General features: G+C 37.1%; 1 protein-coding gene across 2 annotated transcripts in view; it reads left to right on the top strand.

The window, feature by feature from the left end:
* Nucleotides 1-22,205, top strand: part of CDK17 (cyclin dependent kinase 17) — a 90,866-nt gene that overhangs the window by 56,817 nt on the left and 11,844 nt on the right. For both annotated transcript variants that reach the window (XM_066183416.1, XM_066183415.1), the window contains 3 exons: nucleotides 211-344; nucleotides 17,153-17,278; nucleotides 21,156-21,212. In XM_066183416.1, the coding sequence (XP_066039513.1) occupies nucleotides 211-344; nucleotides 17,153-17,278; nucleotides 21,156-21,212 (317 nt within the window). The remainder of the gene's footprint in view (nucleotides 1-210; nucleotides 345-17,152; nucleotides 17,279-21,155; nucleotides 21,213-22,205) is intronic.

Here is a 22,205-nt window from a genome sequence, read left to right as displayed (position 1 = left end):
CATAGAATTCCCATAAAGTACTTTTGTTCATTTTGTGGTTATTACTGAGCCATTAAAAGTATGTATCAAGACTGCCATGGCTATGATGAGTCTCTGACTCTGCTGTGTAACTCAATGCACAGTAATGATTCAGTTCTTTTCCATCGGTACAGAAGAGCTGTTTGATGCACTGCTGTTTAACTGTTTTCAATTCTTTGGATTATTTTTAAGATATTGTTCATGAAAATTTGAAAATGGGATCGGATGGGGAAAGTGACCAAGCTTCTGGAACATCATCTGATGAAGTTCAGTCTCCCACAGGAGTTTGTCTCAGAAACCGGATACACAGACGAATCTCAATGGAGGTAATTCACTTTTCGTATAAAGATCATTTAAATTGACAAGAGAGTTGGGGGTTGCTTTAATTTTTTGTTGTAACTGGTTGTCTTCTCAATTAACTGTAACCAAGCATTCTGCCATATATTTCATGCAGAGAGCATTATTTTAGTACTATTTAAATTTGCCTCCATTTGTCACACAGAATGATGGTTATCTTGCACTGTTTATGAGCTGTTAATTTTGAAAATCTAAATATGTTTTGAAGCTTGAATTCTTGGGAGGAATTTCTTACGTGTAGCATTTGAATAGCTTTCTGTCACATTGTGTGCAGGCCACTGAATGTATTCAAGAGGATACATGGTTTAGACATTTTTTACTTAACACTGTTTTCTAGTCTTTGCAAGACTAATGCTACAGCAGCAGCGATGGTCCTGACTGCTTTAGCCTTTTCCTCTCTTCCTGTTTTTTTTCATGAACGGAACTTTACAGGATGGTAAACAAAAGGAGGAAAAGTACCTTATGAATAACTGTGCACATAATTTCCTTTATTTATGAGTCTCATTATGAATACTAGCCACCCTTCTGCTTGCTTTGTTGTCATTTCCCTTGGTGAACTAAAACAGAACACTTCCCTTTTTCTTGAATGTATAAAAGTTACTGTTATAATGATATCTTTGTTACTGAGGCATGTAGAATTTTGTAGTTGCTGCTGTATAGTATACATGGCAGTAAGCGTAGCTGTAAGATTTTAGATCTTCATTCGAGGCATCATATCAAATACTGGATTGGGAGACTGATTTAGATAAGTTACAGTAGGGTGTAGTGCCAAAAATATTTATTTGGGAGGCATTCTGTTATGCTTGGTATTCCAACACTTCATAGCGCAGATTTGATTTAAAAAATGTGTGAATTAGCTGTATTAATTATTTGGATACTTTCTTGTATTTGGGAGGTTTTGTATTCAAATTCTTAAATTTCTATGTTATTTGATCTAAGAACTTTGTTCTCGTGGCTTTGCTTGTTGGCATTTACTTGGGAGAACAAAGGTGGGCTTATTGGTTTGTGCAGGATACTTAAATTAGGGGAAAAGTCATTGTGAAAACCTTATCAGAATGTATGCTGGAGAATCTAAAAATCAAGGAAATTATTTAAAAAGGATTATTTACTTTTTGTTCGTTGTCTGTTTCTTCTCTGTTTTGAAATGCCTATTTAGAACAGGAAAGAAGCAAAGAAATTAATGATTCATAACAAAATTGACAAACTGAAATGGAAACCTGTCAAGTCTTCCAGAGAAGGCTAAGAACCATTAAAGGATTCTCTTCTGTATTGGAGTTCAAAAACTCCAAAAGAAATTACTAAAGAACTCAGAAATAGTAAAGATCAGGAAATTCCTGTGTAAATTTTCAGAAGGGTTTTTCCTCCCCCCCCCCCCCCCCCCCCCAAATAAAAGCATCTTTCATTTGCCTCTTTGTTTGTAAAACAATTCTAAAATTACTGTTTAAGAGGCTTTGGGAATCTTTTAAATTTTGTTCATGCAATGCTAATTTTCTTACTTTCCTTCAAATTCCAAATGCTTGCTTCTGACTGTTGAAATTAGCAGTATTTCTTCATTGACTTGCTCAGTCAATGAGAGAACAAATGGTTTTTTGGCATCTATTCTTGTATGTTCTGTGAGAGTTGTAATGTTTCCCTCAAATCACCGTAGTATTGCTACAGTGATTTTTCCTGTGAGATTCCGTGCTGGTGTGTGCTAACAGTCTCAGTTCTGAATTTTAAGAATGAGAGATGTTTTTGGTGGACTTAAGTTCGCTTTTTAAAAGTACTTTGTAGCAGATTAAGTTGGACTTGTACGTGTTCATGCATTCCAGAGGGAGGAAAATACAACGATCTCATTGCTTGGTTAAAATACCTTTCTAATGATAATCTTTTCAGTGAACTTTCTCATTTCCTAAGTGAAAAGGCTTTAAGTGATTACATTGTCTGCCTGTCTTTTCCTCCTTCTATTTATCCCATGGGTCGTTTTCTGTCAGTTTTGACAGATGGCTAGAAATCTCAGATTCTAATTCTCTGTTAATTTCTGTGAAAAGAGCTCTGCATAGGGAGACATTGCTAATGTATCCATTGCTTGTTAAAAACCACAATATCCATATATGAGTTGAATTGCAAGATGTAAGTCCAGAGAAGACCCAGGTTTACTCATTGTGCTCTTTGTGGAATGGGATCACTTGCTTCCTTGACTTTTGAGGGAACTAAAGCAAGGGTTTTTTCCTCTTGTAAAGAGTTGTGCCTGTATGCCTTGTGAGAGTTGTGCCATGCAGCTGGCTGATTCAGTAGTAGCAATGTGATTGTATAAAGAGAATGAAGCAGTCTATGTTGTGAAGTAAGTTTCTATTATTTCAGTTTTATTTTGATGGCTGGTAGAGATCTCTTGTCTCTAGACATTGGGTAGCCTGAGGACATACTCCCTTTATAGCCATTTAGGATGAGTTATAGCTGTGTGCTATACATCACAGGTTGGAGTAAATTAGTACATGTGTGACAGAACGTTTTTGCTCTAGTCTGCTGAAGTCATTAGCCCCAGCTGAAATCCATTGTAGAATGTATTTGATTAAACATACACAGTTGGATAACATGATAAAGCAATATTCCTTGTTCCTCCTAACCAAGATGAATGTGCTTGTCACAGTATGCTGCGTCCTGTCTGGTGTTTATTTTGACCAATATTTGCTGTATTTATAGTGGGTTTTTTACATAATTTCTTGGTTATGTATGTTTGGTTCTTTGTGCTGAATTGACAGAAGTCCTTATTCATTTTGAAGGTAACTAATCAGGTAAAGTTGAAACCTTGATACCGTCCTTTTTACTTATAGGATTTTTGTATATATAACCAAATTTTTTATGCTTAGCTTGAACTTCCTCTAGAATTCTGAAAATTAGCAACCCAACCAGGTTTTTATTAGATGCTTGCTAAAAAAATGCATACTGTACTCTTAAGTGCTAACTCGCAAAAAAAAACCAAAAAACCAAAAAACAGTAGTATTATTCTTGAGATATTCTGTCTATTAGAATACACATTCTGATTTTTAATGCCCATCCCCACTGCAGTTAAATATTGCATAGCTACAAATAAAATGTTGTCAAAGAGCAGACATATTCTCTGCTGCAGAATATATGAAAGATTCTGTTGGGAAATAAAACTTGATCTTTCTAAAATTTTCATATAGAGAAATACAAAATAGATGGTGGCAAGAGAAATTAAAAATATTTGTTATAGCAGAATCTCCATAGCAATAGAAAGCTGAAATTTCATAACCTTAAATGGTCCTGCTTTAGATAGAAAATCATTGTACTGCAATGTAACCTAAATATGAAACATTTTAATTATGAAGTGGTGATAGTGCAGTGAGAAAGAATATCCTGCTCTGCAGTGAAAGGTCTGCTGGGCTGAAAACTTTCCATGCGGAATAGCAGCCATGGAAGTACCAGGTTTCAGTCTCTCATATCCACCCCACCCCCATTTCCCATCAGTTATAATTTAGGCCAGCGTGACTGGTAGATGATAATGTGATTGCTTCTGAATTCGACAACGCTGCAGTTGTGATTCGAGATGGGGTTTTTTTAATGATTGTTCCTTTTTATAATGTGCTTAGAAGACAAAGAGAAAGTACCAGAGTCTCATTGTGTTGACTAGATAAAGTTTATTTTGCTTGTAATCCACAGGCTACAAATTGTCAGTAAAGCAGTTGCTTTTTCTTTTTCTTTCACCTTCGTTTCATTGTTCACGCAGGAACCATGCTAAGAGTAGGTATGAGCATCTATTATGTGAAGAGTTTGGCTTCAAACAGCTGTTAGGTTTTAATTAAAATGTCTTCTATTCTCATGCTAATATTAATGATTATTTACTAAGTCAGTAAAAATGTTTATCAAACAAAACAGATGGATGGAATAATTTTTTCAAGTGTCAGCAATACAGCTTAAGAATGTCTACACATGTATCTCTGTTTTAAGTGCAGCTGCTTTCGTCATGCAATGAGAAACACTTCTCCAGATCACGGAGCTATAGCTTAAGGCATTTTCAGTTTGACTTTGCTGGAAAAGAAGTAATGTATTAATATAAATAAAGAAGTAATGCATTAATATAAATTTATGTTTCACGCTGTGAGTGTTCACTGGGGACCCTGTGCCTATGCACTGGATAGTGAGTGCACCGTTAAGAGCTGTGGTGGATAAAAAATAAGGAGAAACAGTCTGTGCAAATTGAAACATCTGTTTCCCTTTCCCAGAAGTCCAAGGTCTGTTAGCTGTCTTAGCATGTGAACTGGCGGAGGGCCATAACCCACTGTTCACCAACCTGTTTCCCAGATATTTTATCCTGAGAAACAGTTCTTATCCATCTGACTGTCACATTAGTGACAGAAGTGTGTTCCAGATCAGACTGCTCCTATCACACTGCCATAGGGTATAATTCTCCTGTGGGAGGATTAGCTGCAGGGTTAGTACTTGTAGCTGAACAGAAGGAAATATGAAGGCTACGAATTGATGCTGTAGGCAGGTGTGTTTTGTGATGGTCACCTTCCGAAAGTAAGAATGCAAAGTAAGTTTTTTGTGAGCTTCACTCTTTTACTGGGTGTAACTGCATAGGGGTCTTGACGTGCAGCCTGAGTAATTCAGTATGCTGTTGGTCCTCCTGGGCCAAGTGTACCTTCTCCTGAGAAAAATACACAAAATTAATTGATGTTTTCAGCTGATAAAAGTGTTAAGAATTTGTTCGTAGGGTTGAGATTAGAATGTGGTTTGTAGGTCCCCATTCTCCTGTGCAAATAGGGCACTTTCAGCTCCATTCAGTTGTTCAAAGGCTTGAACAGCAGCCTGGATGCAGTACTCACCCAGGCTTTTGGCAGTTCAGTATTTTCTTCAGCCATTAGTTTTGGAAGCAGGAAGCCACTTCATCCAAGATAGCCTGAGCATTCAGTCCCAGGTATCTTGCCCTCCAGGAGGCTTCCTTGTATACCAAGCAGGCATTACTACCTAGGGCCTACTCTGAGCAGTTTCTTCCTTACCCCTTCCTTCTGTGCTTGGCAGCTACAGAACTCTCTCTGCCATATTTACTGGTTTTTGTCTAATTTGCTTCTCTCCGACTCCTGAGAAAGCGGTAACTTTTTTTTTGGTTGTCACTTCTGTGAATCCAAGCACGTGATCACCCTCCAGAGGATTTCAGTACTAGACAGAAAAAAAAAAAAAAATTGATGCTGAATACAGTCAAGACTTGTTTTGATTTTCAGTGGTCACTGTACTATCTCCATTCAGTCAGGCTTGTCTCATTTTTCTCAACCTTTTTCAAGGTTACACTAGAAAATGTGTTACCATTTTTATAAACTCCCACTTTCACGTTTCCATGATCACGTTTTGGTGATTTCAAAAGCCCCTTTCTAAAAACCCAAGTGTGTGTTCTAAATTAATTGTATAGTTTTGATTAAGCTGATGGACCACCTTTTGATCTATTCGATTGGCGGACTCATTTGTTCTACAGAACACTGATACTGCAACAAGAAAAAGAATTTCAGCTTAGATAACAGATGACTTTAACGTGCCTTTTACCAGGCTTTTTAAAGGGTAACTGCCTTTGTTATCAGCAGGTTTTTTTGCCTTTCTGTTGGGAACCTTTGTCATTTTGGTGCTGAAGTTCTTGCATTCCACTTAAAAAAGCTCCTTTAGAAAAGTAACTGCACTAAACAATGTTCTTTCTGTAAGGATGGAATATATGCTTTTTTTGGGTTTGTGTCTTGATGACTTGGATTTCCTTTAAGTTCTATTTAAGAGTAGTCTAGTATCACCACATTGGATGTGTTCAGTCATCTATAAAACAGCTCTCTCGTAGTCACAGAAATGCATCAGATGAGAAGTCAGTAATGGGATGCAGTTTCATACCCTATACTCCAGCCACACTTTTGTCTAGAAAGGTCAGATTTCCCATTTTCATATTCAAGAAGTTGGTTTATTTTTAATTAGCCACTTTTTTCATGGGACTTACCTTTTGGCACTTAAAGCGTTGTTGATGTAAATGCCAGCGTTAGTAATTATTATTGCTGTTTTAAAGGTCCAAGTTTACGGTTTTGCAGTGGTGTGTTCTGTTTCTCTTTTTCCTTCCTCTTTGCCTCCTTTTCCTTACAAGCTGGTAACCTATGCTACCTTTTTTCTTTCGGTGCAGTTTCTCTTGCTACTGTGTTACAGAAACTGATGAAAATGTACAGAAATCCATGTTTAAAAATCAGGAAGGTGTAGTAGTGAGTGAGGCAGAGCTTGCTTTATTAGTTTCTGTTCCTGCCCAGCACCTTCCACTGAGTCAAACAGCCATAGGCCCTGAATTTCAGCAGGGTTTGTATTGAGGCTAATGCTACAAAGTGGTATCTTGATAGGTGATAATTTAGTAGGCAAACAAAATCAGACATATTTTTATGGTTGTTAATATTTTTCATATTCTTCCTTATATTCTTTAAGTTCACTTCCTGACAAGCTTTCTTATGCAATAAAGTAATAATGAAAACCAAAACCAAACAAAAAAAAAACCAACCCAAAACAAAAGCAAGAAACCAACCAAAGAAAACCAGAAGAATTTTCAAGCGTTTCTAGCACAATCTGTCACTAATTCCCTGTGTATTTATATACTTGCTGAAAGTTAATGTCTCGCATTGGATTTTCATTTCTTCTTTCACATATTTTTTAAAACTGGTTTTTATGACACATGTATTTGTTTTGTTTCGGTTTCATTGGTTGTGAATAGAAGCTCCTGGAATGGAGTTTGTGAACACTGTGTTTATGCAGAACACTTCAAACCTTTTTCTTTAAAACTAATGGGAGAGATGAAGTAAATAAAATAGCAGCCTGTGGTTTTTTGAAAAATGTGTGAAAAAGCAGGGCTTTTTCAGCTAGTTGGTAGCCTAAGCAGCATAGCCATGAAATGAAAATTCTCTCTATTTATTTTACAAAATTTACTATTTTGTAAAAGAAAGTGTTCGAAATTCATACTTTTGCCTGCTAAAAGAAACCTATTGTCCTGTAATTCTAATTTTGTGCTTTCAAAAATACTAATTGTTGCAAATACTACTGAAAAGATGCTTAGCACATTTTTAAGTTTTTCATGCTGCTAAAGTAAATAAAACCAAAGATATCTGCTTGCAATGCTGGATTCTATGCCTTTAATTTTTCTATTATTTATGTTTATCTTACATTTTTGTTTGAGAGCCATAACTACTGTAGATATTTGCAATAACATTCTTCAGCTACTGGCAGTAAAGTCCTTGCTTTGTTGATTGATGATAGTAGATGTGCTGGGAAAGTGTAACACCTAGTCCCAAACCAGAGATTTAACCCTAAAATTTGTAATAATAGTATTTCACTGATTACATTTGGCTCCTTGTCTTTGTCTGGCATGTCAAAATCCAATCTGACAAACTGTGTTTATGTTGGGCAAGAGGAAGAGAACATGCACTGTCTGTGGTCAGTGGTATTTCTTCTGAGTCTGAAATGGCCTGTGGGCTCAATCTCAAGATAAAATCCCTGGAAGTACTTTCTGTACTCGATTAGCCTATTTGGAAAAGAACCTTTTGATTTAATTGATGAATGAATTCCACCATATTTGGGTTAATTCTGTCCCAAATGTGAAAAAGCCTCTTGATTCAGTGCTCAAAATTGACACTTTCTTAAACTGTGTTGCATTTCAACAGACTGGCTGAAAATCAGCGCAGATGTGTGGTGTGAGATCTAGCAGTGATCCTTTGTTAGATGTGTCTTAAGATTGTATTTTCATTATTGCTGCTAACGGAGAAGGTTCTTTGATGACCCTTTCCTCAAATTTAGCAGAATAGTAACTGCATAAGTGTGATTTGATGATTTCAGTTAAATAGTAACAATAACAACATTCAAGTATAAAGGAAGACTGAAATATTCAGATATAAATCATGCTGCCAAGGCAGAAAAGAAATGCACTTTATGCATCATAATGAAATTATAGCTAAACCTGTCAGTTGTGTGGGGGAATGATGATGGCTTTATATATATATAAGGAAGACTGGTATAGATAACTCATCCCAGCTGTTAAAATAGTCTTTTTGGTTACAGTAATTGAAGCCTATTTATAAAGGTATTAAAATAGTGTGCTGCAAGGATGCTGTAGGTTTCTTTTGGTGCTTCTGTATGCTGGTGTTTTTCTTCAAGACCTTAAAGGTCTACAGAGCTGTAACCAAATAACAGGTTTTTTACAAATATGTTCTCTGGTTTGGGGTTCTTTTTAAATTATATTTACTTTTGTCTCTAGCAGTCTTGTATGTCATACTTCTGTAGAGTATCCAGTTGGCTTCAGTTCTGTAGAGGATCCAGTGCTGTCATTTGACAGAAATGCACTGAAATTTGTTAAGGCAACCTTCAGAAAAATACTCTACATGGTATCTGATACTAAAATGATACAGTAAGTACATGCTTAAAAGTTGTATATTAGAATGTTTAAATTCTTACCAGCACAAGCTAAGGTCTTAAAATTAACTTGTTTGCTTTGTGTATCGTGAGGTAGCACATAATACACACATAGTTAAAATATGCTAGGAAGGAGTAGTGTAAAAATTTGGTTGGTTTTGGAGGTTCTTTTACAGTAAGCATGTAATGAAGTTGAACTGTGTTGCATAAAGGGTTATATGATGCAGTATTTTAGATGTCATTAAGCATTCTCCAGTGAACAAAAGCACGACTTACTAGTGAACAGCCTGTGGTTGCAGCTGGGATGTCTCAGTGGTGCTCACTAAAGCTGGTGAGAAGGCTAATTCCGACCAATGCTTGCACAAAAGCATTTTCATTTGATTCATAGTGGATTGTTTGGGCCATCAGACTGATGTCTGACATAGAAGAACAATTAGAAGAACAATTCTTTTTTCTTTGTGAGGCTGTAAGAAAATTTCATGGATGGAATTTAGCAGAATCAGCTCTTAAAAGATAAACTAAAGTTTAAGGGAGAGGTGACCAGCAAGTTGTCTGTTGCCATATAGTGAGTGCATACCTTAAGTAATGGTTGGTCTGGAAATGTAACTCACCAATAAATGGAATAGGCAAATAAGGATGACACAGACTATACTGCCAAGCTACATCATTATACACCAATAAGGATTGGTGTATAACAATGTAGCTTGACAGTATAGTTTGTGTCATCCACTGACAGAGGCAGCTTCCTACCCCCCCTGGCTCCTAACCTTGTATCAGTGGATAATTAGTTCCTTTGTTTGGAAGGGGTAGTTAACAGACTTTCTTACACCCAACCCTTTCTCCTCCCAAAGCAATTGGAACATCTGGCCACAGGCAATGAAATACTGGCTTTGGAGATACTCAGCTGCTAGGTTTGCTAAATGAAACATTCAATAAGAGTGAACTGAGGCTGATGTTTATCAGGGTTTTCCCTTCAAGTTTTTTCTGACAAGAAGCACAAATCTCCCTTCTCTTGCTGCAGTTGCAGTTTTGAGTGTGATAGCACTTAGCATAAATGGCCTATCAGTTCAAAGATTAGCAGCACTTGTAATCCAGTAGGTGCAAGAGAGACTTACTCTTGGAGCAAGAAAGGAGCACTCTACAAATTGGCACATTTGTTACAGGTTAAAAATAAAAGTAATCTGGTTTTCGTTTTTGTTTTTTGTAGTGTAATTAAAATTGGACTTGGAAGACCTCAACAAATCCTTCCCTAGGGCAATTTTCTTGTTACGTATTTTTTGTGTTTAATGATGTTTTTTCAGTTTCACCATAAATATTAGCATTTATTGTCTAAATGTGCTATGTAAGTCAAAGACTTGATGACTCGAGTTGACAGAAGACAGACTAAAAATGTGAATGTTTTAAGTTGCTGCTTTTTAGAGCATTTTTAACATGTAGAGTTCAAACGTTGTCTATCCTGAGTTAGAATCATTTTTATCAACTTCAGTGAAATTAACTGAAGTGTGTAGAGCATCTTGGCCAGAAAAAAAGGTGAGTTAAGAAAACCTATCTTTTTTTGTTATAATACCTGATTTAAAGTGGGAAAAGTTAACAGTGTTCTTTTCACAAATAAAAAGGTTTATTCTGTAAAACAATGTACTTTATTGACAGGGTTGAAGTGGAGGAAAATTACCTGTTGGTCAGGAATGAGACTTTCTGAAAAGTGTCACAATGTGCCACTATGTTGTATTAAATGAATCAAGTCAGGCAATTATAAAAAGGAATAGCTGGTAAGTTTGTATTATGCAAATAGGAGATGAGCAAAAGATAGGTAGCTAAGGAAAAAGTTGATAGAGGTGAAAAACAGAATATGGTAACAAAATTCTAGTATTAAAGTCTTGTGAATGATTTCCTGTGGGTGGCAAGTGAAGAAGCTGATGTTTGCAATAGTATCATGGGCTATCCAGAAGGGGACCGGAGGTAATGAAATTCAAAAAGTTAGGATTTTGGGGGTTTACTTATACGTGTGAAAAACAAGCCAAGTTTGGGGGCAGGATTGTATTTTGTTTGTTTATTTTTCATTTAGAAGACAGGTTTGTTTACGTAAAATGTCAAATTCCTCAGCTCACAGAACCTGCAGAATTTAAGCGGGAATTCCTGCCTCCTTTTCCTGTACCCAAGTGTAAGTAGTCAGTAGTAGACAGAACCTCCACATCAAGTTACAGCAACACAGTTGGATGTTAGACAGATGAAAGAAAAGGCTGGACAAAATGTAGCTTTTCTTAGAGCATTTGCTGTACCTGGCATTAAAAATAGATGATAAAGATAAGCACAAGCTAAGGTAGTTTTTCTCATCAGAAAACAAGTGATATTAGTGTCACAAATACTTACATCTGCCGTGAAGCAGAGTAGGACAAATGTGAAACTCATTTCAGACAAATTATAAAAATAGATGCATTTCTCTGCCAGTAATACCAGTAGTAAAGCAAAACTGAGAATAAGCATTGCATATGAGGATAGAAAATGTGTTTTTAAGTTGTAGAAGGAGGAGGAAAATGCCACAAGCATTCCAGTTCCCCTGACAAATCAAATGGTGGCTGAATATGTTCTCCAGAGTATAATCTGGATCTGGATCAAAAAATAGCTCATTAAATAACATACAGTTAGCCATAGGCATTTGATCATTTGAAGTACCACATTTATTGAATACTGATATATTTCGTTGCAAGTTGACCCTAAAGATATAAAATAATTATGTATTATACAAAAATATAAAAGAATTAACTAGGAAATGCTATGAATTTACAAAAGCTTTTTCATAAATTAGACCTCGTTTGGAAAAATAAATCTTAAGTGATATACAAGAAAGTAATATCGTTTCAATTCTCTAAAAGATTGGTTTTTTACCTGAAGTACTTTGTTGCCCCTAAAAGCTAGGGTTTTGCATTCCAGTAAACTCTTGCTTTTTAAGAGTTATAAAGAAATGTACCCAGATTCTCTCTCATAGTTGAAGGTCTGTGTAGACCACTTCCACATCTGTTATGTTTAAAAAAGGATGTATAAAATAACATAGGGAATTGCTCTAATTTACTACCTTTAAAAATTTAGAAGATTTATAAAGGGATGCAAAATTAGTGTTAAGAAAATGACATTTAGCTCTGTAGTGTTGACAGTCTCAAAGAGCATAGGGAGAATTCAGTCCTGCCGTTAATTTTACATGTTTCCTTATGACTTCTTTAAACAGCATTGTAGCATGAGATTTTATATCTTGGTTTAAGTTTTTTAGGTTTTTGTTTCCTATGGGAAATGCTAACAGGTCATTATATTCTATTGGTCATTGAAATAAGTGTGAACCAAGTCCTCTGTCCAGAAAGTCTCTTATTGCTTCATGGAGGTTTAAGACAATTAGAAATTCTTAAAAATCTGTTTCTTACTGTTGCTGCCCCTGCAGCCTGGTGTTGCACCAAAACAACAGCAAGCCCTGTGGTTTAGAAGAGCAGGTTTTGCTGCTGGTAAAGCAGCAATAGTAGGATTGCAGTGGAATGGCTGCTGGAGCAGCAGAGGGAGCAGAGATTGCAATTGTATCTAACGAGCAGGTCCAGGCTTCCTACACCAAGGCCAGACTGGCTGTGAAGGCTGGTCAGCACCAGCAGGGAAACAGGTTGATTCCCCTAAGCTTGACAGCTGACCCAGCTGGCCAAAGGGCTATTTTGTGCCATCTGGCATGGCACTCGGCAATAAAAGCTGAAGCAGGGGGGAGGAAGGAGGACATTTGTGGCTACGGCATTTGTCTTCCACTTCTTGAGCCACGTGCGTGCTGAAGCCCAGCTTTCCGGTAATCAGTTGGACACCTGCGTGCTGATAGGAAGCTGTGAATCAGTTCCTTTTCCCATTCTGCTAGGGCATGCAGCTTTTGCTTTCCCTATTCAACTGCTGTAACCTACACCCACAAGTGTCCTCACCATCCTTCAGTCTTCTCTGCATTTTGTGGGAGCAGAGAGTGAGCGCTCCACTAGGGTCAGCCCACAGTGGGAGAACAAGTGTCCTGCTGCCATCAGATGACCAAGCTGCTCAGGTGTCAGCAGACTGCTTGGTCTTGAACTCTTAAGGCTCAGAATTGGTAGGTGTGTGGTAGGTTCTTGCTTTTCTTTTAACATTATCTCGGTTAAATTAAATGGGTTTTTCAACTGTGTCAGACTGATGTAATTTTAGTTTCCAGGTTTTCTATTCAGCCACTAGGAAACGTTGTGCTTATTCCTTTCATGCACATCTAATGAATCCCCTTTCATGTTACTGTATAGCATTTAATTATAATTGCTTGCTTTTCCCAAGAGGGGGTTGCTTCAATTAATGGAAAAACTGGGAGGAATTAAGGTGGCACAGACAAATACGAACAACATAATAATTTCCTTCTTTCAGGTATTTGGGTTTGTAGTCTAAATTACTTTCTTCAATTTTGTCTATTTTAGGGAGTTAGGTAAAGGAAAATTGTAATAGAAGACTTATTATATATAATTCTATGATCTTTCAAATATTGGTGTCATAAAAGGTTTCTGGCCAGTGTCAGAACAATTTAGGTAACAGTTTTAATGTATGGTTTTAAAAAGGAAGTCTTGGCTTGGTTGACATTCTAAATAGCCAAATAAGCATGAGTTTTGGAAGTCTAGTAGTGGAAATCATTAGGAGGAAAAATCTATAAAATACTTACTGCAGTTTCCATTAAATCATTATGGTTTTCTCACAGAAAAGAACCTTTCTTCAGCTCAAGGAAGTTAAGGAGAATGGATACTGTTTTGATTTTATTTATAATATTGCAAAAAATGAAGCTTTCAGCACTTAATACCTTTTTTTTTTCCTGAGGGGAGAAGAAGAGCTATTACTGTAATGTATTGTCTACTACATTACAAATGTAGAGAAAGAAATGTTACTAACATCAGGTATTCTAATTTTAGAGTTTTCCCTTCAGGTTGTGGTGTGTTGATCAGGGTTTTTTTAAAGAAAGACATTGCAGGGGATGGAGATGACGGTTGTTTTTTTATGTAAAAGTGGATTTTGGGAGGTGTTAGCCAAATTGGAGCAGATTTTGGCCTTTGCAGCAGTAAGATATACTACCTACTGTGGAGCACCAAATGTAAATTTACAGCTTAAGGTCTTGGTTTAGAACTGAGGATATCACATGAATCTCTGAAGTAAAGCCATGGGGCCTATTGCAAAAATGGCATAGGCAGACGTTTTGAGAATGAAGGAATAGGAATTCTGTAGTAAAATTACATCTACCTCCCATTATCATATTTTCTGTGCCTAAAATATTTTTGTCTTGTTTCTATGGTGGCTGGGCTTCAAAGTTATGGATTCTTTCTGCCTGTGTAGAATCTTAAGACTTGCTTTGTTTCCCTTGCCCTCTCTGTGAAAAGGTGCATGTTTACTGATGGCAGGCACAATGCACACTTCATGGCATAGTTTGAAAATTGCCGTTGCAGCCTGAAGGCTGCCTTTGCTTCCTTCTTATATACCCATCAACTTTGTATGCTTGGGAATGCTTCATGGGAGGTGGGTTTGAAGCAGCACTTCAGCTGTGCCAACTATGAGTGCTGTGAGGGGAGAGAACATGCATATGGAGAGCCTTGGGGTACAATCAGGTCAGTATTTCTTGAGGCCTTTGAGTTGAGGTCCATATCTTTAATATCCCTATAAACATTTTCTGTTAAAATCCCTATAAACACACTTGTTAAACAAGGACTATGGGGACAGTGAGAGCACTACTCAACAGGTTTCTGTGCCACAAGAGTTAATAACAGTAAGAGTAGGAAAAAGCTATTTTGTTACGGTGTTTATAGGATAGTGGTGGTATCTGTTGTGTTCAGGAAGTCACTTTGAAAAACTCAGCTCATTGATCTTTTCTTTTGTTCTTTTGGCATTTGTCAAATTGTTCTTGAGCCATCAGAAAAAGAAAAAAGCCAGTATATTGGTCCAGTGTTGATCTGGGATTACATTAGGAAGGTGAAGTAGAGACTGATGCTGATCTTTTTCCTGTCATCCCTGTCTTGTTCCAGCAGTTTCGTGGTTTTACTCTGCAGTGAGATGTCAAAGCTCCTTTAAGTCATCATGGCGTGCCTTCTTTTGTGCTCAACTGTTGTGAACAGCTACCAGATTTTTCTGAAGAATGCAATAAATTATAGGATGAAATAATTTTTTTTCATAGTCAGAAACCCTTTTCAGTAGGAGAGAGGTATTAGCAGAGCCTGGCAACAAGAAGGAAGAAGATACTGTGGTGGAAAATACTGTTCTACTCTGGGGAACACTTGTAGGTCCTGTTACAATTTTTTGGATCTACCATTCTCCAAAAAACCACACAGTTTTACAGTTGCCAATGTTTTAAAAAAATTAAAATATGCAAGTTGAAAACGAGTTAATAAACTAGAAAGTATGCCAGAATGGAGTCATACTTTTGGTTTTCTCTTAATTTAGCTTCAAAATGGTGGTCAAAGCTGCCATTCTGTGAACAGCGCTTTTTTTGTTTAAAGACAATTTAAAAAATCTGTACTAGATAAAAAATAGACACTGATTTTTCCAGTTGTGCAAAGAAGCTCACGTTGGGCAGCAAAGCGTAAGCTAACAGACTGTACCTAAGGAGGTGTGAGAAGCAAAAGGAGAACAGGAGGATCAACTGCCAGAAATTAGAGCTTTGCTGGCCTCTCTCCAGAAATTTCTGCCTGTATCAGGTGGCCGTAGTGAATAGCATATGTAAATCATGCAGGAGGATATATTTTAGCACTTCAGTCCTACCTGAGATTCAACTAATTCCCAAATTACTTAGGTTTTTCAAAGTATATCTCTTTAACTGGTATTTTTTGCTTAGCTTTTGCTCCAGGTGTGTGTACAGGTCATGCATATACATGGTTTAAATACATTCTCATCACTGAAAGCTTAGCAAGTTGTTCACCAAGATCTCAAGTCTTGAAAAGTCTGATGATCCAGTTCTTTGTCAGCCTAAGCCAATTTGGCTGCCGACTTCTCGGGCTTGCCCTGCTGTGCCTCTCTTGCCCTGCTCAGGCTGTGAGCTTGTCTGACCTTACACTGAACCTGTTTGGAGCACAAAGCTGGCAGGAAGCTATGTACTTCGCCTGAGAGTTTCTTGATGATTTAGTATGCTGAAATAGTTCAAAGCTGCAGCAGACATGAGTAGAAGCACATGGTCAAGCCTGAGGGGAACCAAACAGGGATGTAGCTGCCAACATTTGGGTTAGCTCAGGATGCTCAGCTGGAGGTGATAGGTAAGACAGAAAAGAGTACCTTCAAGAAGGGTTTACTGCCCTCAGGTCAGTATTGATTAAATCTGAGGTCTACCAGCAGAAATACAGAGTTACCTCTTGTGCTGGAGAAGAGTGTGAAAACAGTGATGCTTCCAGAGATGTCCTTAACTTCAGTTTAGAATCTCTGGAGACAGATTGTACACTTTGATGTTGAGCATGACTTTCTTTACTTGAATAAACTAGCTACACTGAAAAACAATTCCCGCTGTTTCAGAATTTGCTTCCCTTTTTTTGTGAGTCTGGCTATGATGTCCTGTTATCTCATGAGATGGTGGCTGGCCATTTTAAGACAATATTTAATATTTTAATTTCTTGGCATGTTTGAGATTAAAGCCAAACTGAAAATAGAAACAATAAGAATGTTCAGTCAGCCCCAAAAAATCTTCTTTCCCCCCTCCCATTTGGTAAAAGATGAAGTGATTTTGTTTCCCTCTTATCTTAGAAATAATGTATGTTATTGTTGGAAAAATTTACTGGGTAAAAACAGAATCTGCTGTGGAGAGAACAGCTTTCATGTAATGGCATTTTCATTTTTGAAAGATCCTGTAGTAAAGAGTTATAAATAAAAGAAATGTAATAATGTTTGTAATAGTTGGCTCTAATAATGAAGTGATTCTGTTTTGTGAGACTGGAAAGGATGGACTAAATTTGTAGCTTTTTGTAGTCAAGAGAAAGAGATTGATATATTTTTGATCTGTTCTAATACTAAAGTAACTGTTATATGAAAAGAAATGCATCCACAAGTCTGTGAATTCTCAGTTTCTGGTATTCCAGGTCTCTGTAAGTATTAGAGCAAACTCAACGCATTTGTGCACAATGTCGTTATTTGGATCTTAGTATTTCATTCCTCTAGTCAGAGTAACATGTTTGCACAGGTGTAATGTTTTAACCTATTATATAAGCAAGTTGAAGTGTTTCAAGAGGAGAATATGCTTTTAAAACCATTTCTGTGAGATTATTTTTCATTGTATAAATGCTTCAGTTTTATATAGTAACACTACAGATGTTAAGAGATGTTTTAGGGTATTCTGAATTCTACTTCTCCCTTCTCTTTTTAATATTGTTTGCTGCAGGATCTGAACAAGCGCTTGTCCCTGCCTGCTGACATCAGGATACCCGATGGCTACCTGGAGAAGCTGCAGATTAACAGCCCGCCCTTCGACCAGCCAATGAGTCGGCGTTCTCGTCGAGCATCCCTAGTAAGTGTAATTCACCTGCCTTTCTAGCCAACCTCTCAGGTCTTCTCATTTAATTCAAAGGCCTGTGTTCCAGAGGTGTATTTCATCTTCATTTCCACTTGGACTTCTTATCCCTGAACATCAGCATGTACTTGTCAAAATCCAATTAAGAACTTCACACTTCGTTTCATTTTTCTTCTGCTAACTTGGTGCTGTAGTTTTTCTCAGTGAAGGTCTTGACCTATTGAAGTCGGTGGCTAAACTCAACTCCAGAAGTACATACTTAAATCCTTCTGCTTTTTAGAGCAGGGATGATCTGTTTGAGCAAATAGGCCACACAGTCTTAGGTCAAGGCTGGGTCCCCTCGTGATTTAGCAGGAAGGCCTTAAAGCAGCATAATATGAAGGCAGGTCCTCCTCACTGCTCTTTTTTTATTTGATAACACTTCTTTCTCAGAATTTCTATGGAGACAATAGTGGGTGTTTTGTGGGGGTTTTTTGTTTTCATTTTTTAAGCACATGTGATTTCCTAAATGAATGAAGTAATAAATTCACTTACACCTTTTTGGATTATTGGATTACTTTAAAAAATAAGCCTTTTCCTTAGAGATGACAGAATGAGAATTCCTATACTGTAATTAGAGCATAAGTGCTAGAAAACTTGGATATTTGTACATATAAATTATGCATATCCCTGGAATAATAAAAAACAAACATTATTGTCTTATTTTTCAAAAAATTAGTGTTTCAGTCATAGTTTCAACTATCAGTGTTCTTAAGTGTTGAGGTCTTAAAGAATTGCTAGACTGTTACTGACATCCTGAGTAAATTCATTGGTGAGAAATTTGTCACAGAGAAAAAACAAATAGGTTTATGAAGGAAGGGCACGTAGTTGTTTTCTTGATTTAATTACTTATTTACTGAAACATAAATATGAAAGTGCATATAGTGAAGTAGGTTTATTGACTGTAAAATGTCTTCATTTTATTCATTATGAGTAATGTCTATAACAAAGCAGTGTTTGAACATTTTTATCCTGAAGGAAAAAAATCAGTGTGCTGGACTAATAAATCTCTGATCTACATGCCACCTTTTTCAAAAACAATATTTAAAAAAAAAAATGAGTGAAGCGCTGAAAGTAATGATAATGTGTCAGGCTTAAATACTTGTGCCGGAATTTTGTAGCTCATTCACCACTTAGTTGCTGTTGTAGCATGGAACTGAGGAAGAGACTCCCCCAAACCTCTCTTCAGATGCTGGCAAAATACCTTCTCAGTAGAACCTTGCCAGCGGAGTTAAGTATTTGGGGGCTGGGGGAATTATTCCAGTAAATCTGAATTCTGTTGCTTATTTAATGGGGACCCCTGAGAGCAGTTGAAGTTCCCTTCTCTTTACCTCTGAGAAGACTGACAGAAAAACAGTGCCCTCTAATGAATGTGGTGTGTGCCTGGAATCAGCTTCCTGTCACAAGGTTGTTTTGTTTCGCCTTTTAGAATGCTTTCCTTTTTAAAGGGCTTTAAAGTCCAAAATGAAACCTGCCAGCGCTGCTGTGGTATGCAGGCATATATTTGCAATGATTTCAAACTAAGCTTTCAAAAAAAGAAACCCCAGGCTCATTGTTCTTAAATTGTTATTAAAAGCCTGCTAGCAGACTTTTACTTAAAATAGATGAGTATTGTGCTCTGCTTCAAAAGCATGTCTCTTTTCAAGATTTAATAGGAATCAAAGGGAAAAGGCTATAAAAAGTACCAGGTGAGGACTTGGTATACTGTAGGGTTTGTGTTTTTCTTTGAAATACAAGAAAAAGATTAGTTTTTACAGTAATTGCCTTTTGTGTATACATGTATAGTATTGTATGCACAGTCACTAGAAGTAAAAGACTGTAAATACTGTGCATCAGTGTTTCTGTGTAAGGCAAGATAGATGCATATTGCAGAATACAGTTCAAAAACTATTTTGAACTAAAAATGAAACTGATCTTAGTTTGAGAAATTTAAAACTTACATTTTGTTAGGAGTGATAAGGAACCAAGATGTGATCAAAAATTTAAACGCATTGTGAAGCAGGTCTTGAACAATACCTGTCTTCTGTATGTAGGAAGTATTGTATGTTTTTTTGTATTAAACAGATAATAAGTTAATGAATCTTAATGAAAAACACTGAGGTTTCTTAAAAATCAGGCTTTTAAATTCCAGACAGTCTGGTGATAGCAGGACCAATGGCTATGAGTTCTTCCTTAGTTTCTCCAATAAACTAAGCAGCCTGTCTTTTTAATTTTCTAATACCATCTAATACTCACTTCAAGATATGTTTGTTTAGCTAGGTCAAAATGCACTTTGGAAACATAATATTTATTTTGCTAACATTGCACCTATATCAGTGGTATGTTTAAAATCTCACTGGAGCTACAAGGGTAGCAAATATCAACTTTGCTTGTATTTTGAGATAAAGAGTTTGTCTTCGACAAGCTCCTAAATGTGTGTGATGCTAAGGTCTCCTTATACAGATAGAACATTTCAGTTTTAACACTAGTTTAATAAAGCAAAGTTGTTCTTAATGTTATATTAATGTAATTATACTGGTTTTTTTCTCCTAGATATATCAAGTATGTTTGCAGACAAGATCTTACCCTTAGTTCAGATGTATTTTCATACATGTGTTCTGAAAACTATGTTCTTCCCTTCATATTATGCTGTTGTCAAATCTTAATACAGTCAACAGTATTTACGTTACCCTGTGTAACCATGAAGTAGCAGAAAACTTAAAATCCATCAGATTTTAGGAGCAAATCAGCATGTGACGTGGATCTGGGTGCTGAAGACAGCTTAGGGTCAAAGGATTGTTCATTGGAAAGAAAAAGCCAGTGAAGAGCTAAGTTTGGAAGTGAAAGGAGGGGGTGATGCTGGGGATAAAACCTGGCTCTTTTGTTGCAGTGTGTGTTCAGTTTTCAGTGAAGCATAACCCCATGAAGCTTATGAATTTGGGGGTTTGATAGGGTAACAGGCAATATGTGTTTTGTAAATTGCTTCAAGAGTTCGCAAACTTACCTGTTTACTTTCAGCATTATTTACACTGCAGGAGCAATAGGAAGCTTTGGTGTTATTCACAGTGTTCTTAGGAGAAAATAACCGTAAGAGATAACAGTGTTACATGAGAATAGCAGTGGATTTGAACAGGAAAAAAGAGTGATGATTTTACAGTGTTTATAACTAAATGTGTTACATAGGCAGGCACACCCTTCTAGCTTCCGTTGAAGAGCTAAGTTGGTGACAAAAAAAGAGAAGGCAAATAAATAGATCCAAGTAAAATACACAAAGATTTGGAATTAAGAGGTATGAAATGTGAACTGCTGAGACAAAACTGAAGCTTGCTGAGGAATGATGCTTAGGGATTTTCTTGCCGAAGTTTTGGTCCAAAAGGCATTGAGAAGTTAGAATGGAAGAGGAAGCTTGGAGCTGAGATCTTGAACATAGCAAACAAGTAAGGTTACTTTGAAAAAAGCAGTAGCATATGGTTATGCTGAGCTAAGAAAGGATGGACTAGTTTGAGGTTATTTCTGTACTTAAGTTGTAACAATCTCAGTAGTAGTAATCAGATCAGAAGAGTGGAGAAAACCTAAGTAGGAGGCAGGTTAAAGTGAAGTTTTGGTCTAAATGTAACTCAGCTCACAATCCCTCCAGGATACACAGTAGACTGGCTAACAGCTGAGCGCTGGGTTTGCATGCTGGGATGCATTTGTATCAAAATGTGCTAATTTGTTTTTAAAATACTGGAATTGTGCCATGTTAGTCAAGTATTCTCAGGTAATTTTCCGAAATGAAGTTTAGCTTGTTTGTTAAATGATGTACAAATGAAGTGTTTGGTTTTAGTGATCATTTTGCCATTTCTTTTCACTGCAGTCAGAAATTGGATTTGGAAAAATGGAAACCTATATCAAGTTAGAAAAGCTTGGAGAGGTATGTATAGCTTTCTCTTGGAATGATGACACTGTCCTATGTAAAATTTTGTGTAAGTTTAACTGAAATTTTCCGTATCACTCAAAATACCTGTTGAATTTACTTTTTCAGTAAACAAAAGGTATTCAACATGTGTAACAATGTCACAACCACACAAATGTTAATGCAAAAATAATAAGCAAAATTTAAAAAAAGCAGGAAAACTGTCATGGAGCTGAGGAAGAGCAAGACTCCCTTAGCAAATATGTTGTGACCTTCTTCTGTAGGCTGGCTGTTTTTTCAGATAGACAAAATCATTCTGTTGATGGTGACACTATATTTTTGATGATAACACTACGTCTGGTGTCCTCTTGCCATGACTTAGGTGTTGGAACATTCATGATGTATTGGAGACCAGTGCTTGCAGGGTGCAGGCAATAGCTGTGCATGGTCTGTTAAAGAAGCCTGCACACCTGAACTGGGCAGCCAGCCAGGTGCTGCCAAGTGAAGTACATAACACTTGGAGGGGGCAGCAGCTTTCCCCCTCCAGTCAGCCTCTGACTTCCAGAGAAAGAGTGGAATTCAGGAGCGGCCAATTGTCATTCCTGTGCAGTTTGGCTAAGATTGACCAACGGGGTTGAAAAATGGACAAGGAGCACTGAAATGGGATGCAGTGAACATTGCAGAAGGAAGCAGGGCTGGTCTGCATCTCTGCTGTGAATATTACAGTCAGTCCTCCATTTAAAACATTTTAATTTCCTGTTATCAAATCTAAGTCTGCCTGATGCAACTTGAAGCCTATTCCTGTTGTCCTGTCACTTGTTACCAGAGAGAAGAGGCTGATGCCCACTTGGCTACAACCTCCTTTCAGGCATTTGTAGAGAGCAGTAAGATCCCCCTGAACTTCCTTTTATTCAGGCTGAACACCCCCAGCTCCCTCAACTTCTCCGCATAAGACTTGTGCTCGAAACCTTTCACCAGCTCCATTACCCTTCCCTGGACACTCCAGCACTT

Source organism: Chamaea fasciata, unplaced genomic scaffold, assembly GCF_029207755.1.
Source record: "Chamaea fasciata isolate MVZ Bird 193981 ecotype frontalis unplaced genomic scaffold, bChaFas1.0.hap1 SCAF_5, whole genome shotgun sequence".
NCBI lineage: Eukaryota > Metazoa > Chordata > Aves > Passeriformes > Sylviidae > Chamaea > Chamaea fasciata.
The sequence above is the reverse complement of the archived record's forward strand: the minus strand, read 5'-3'. Positions and strand labels throughout refer to the sequence as shown.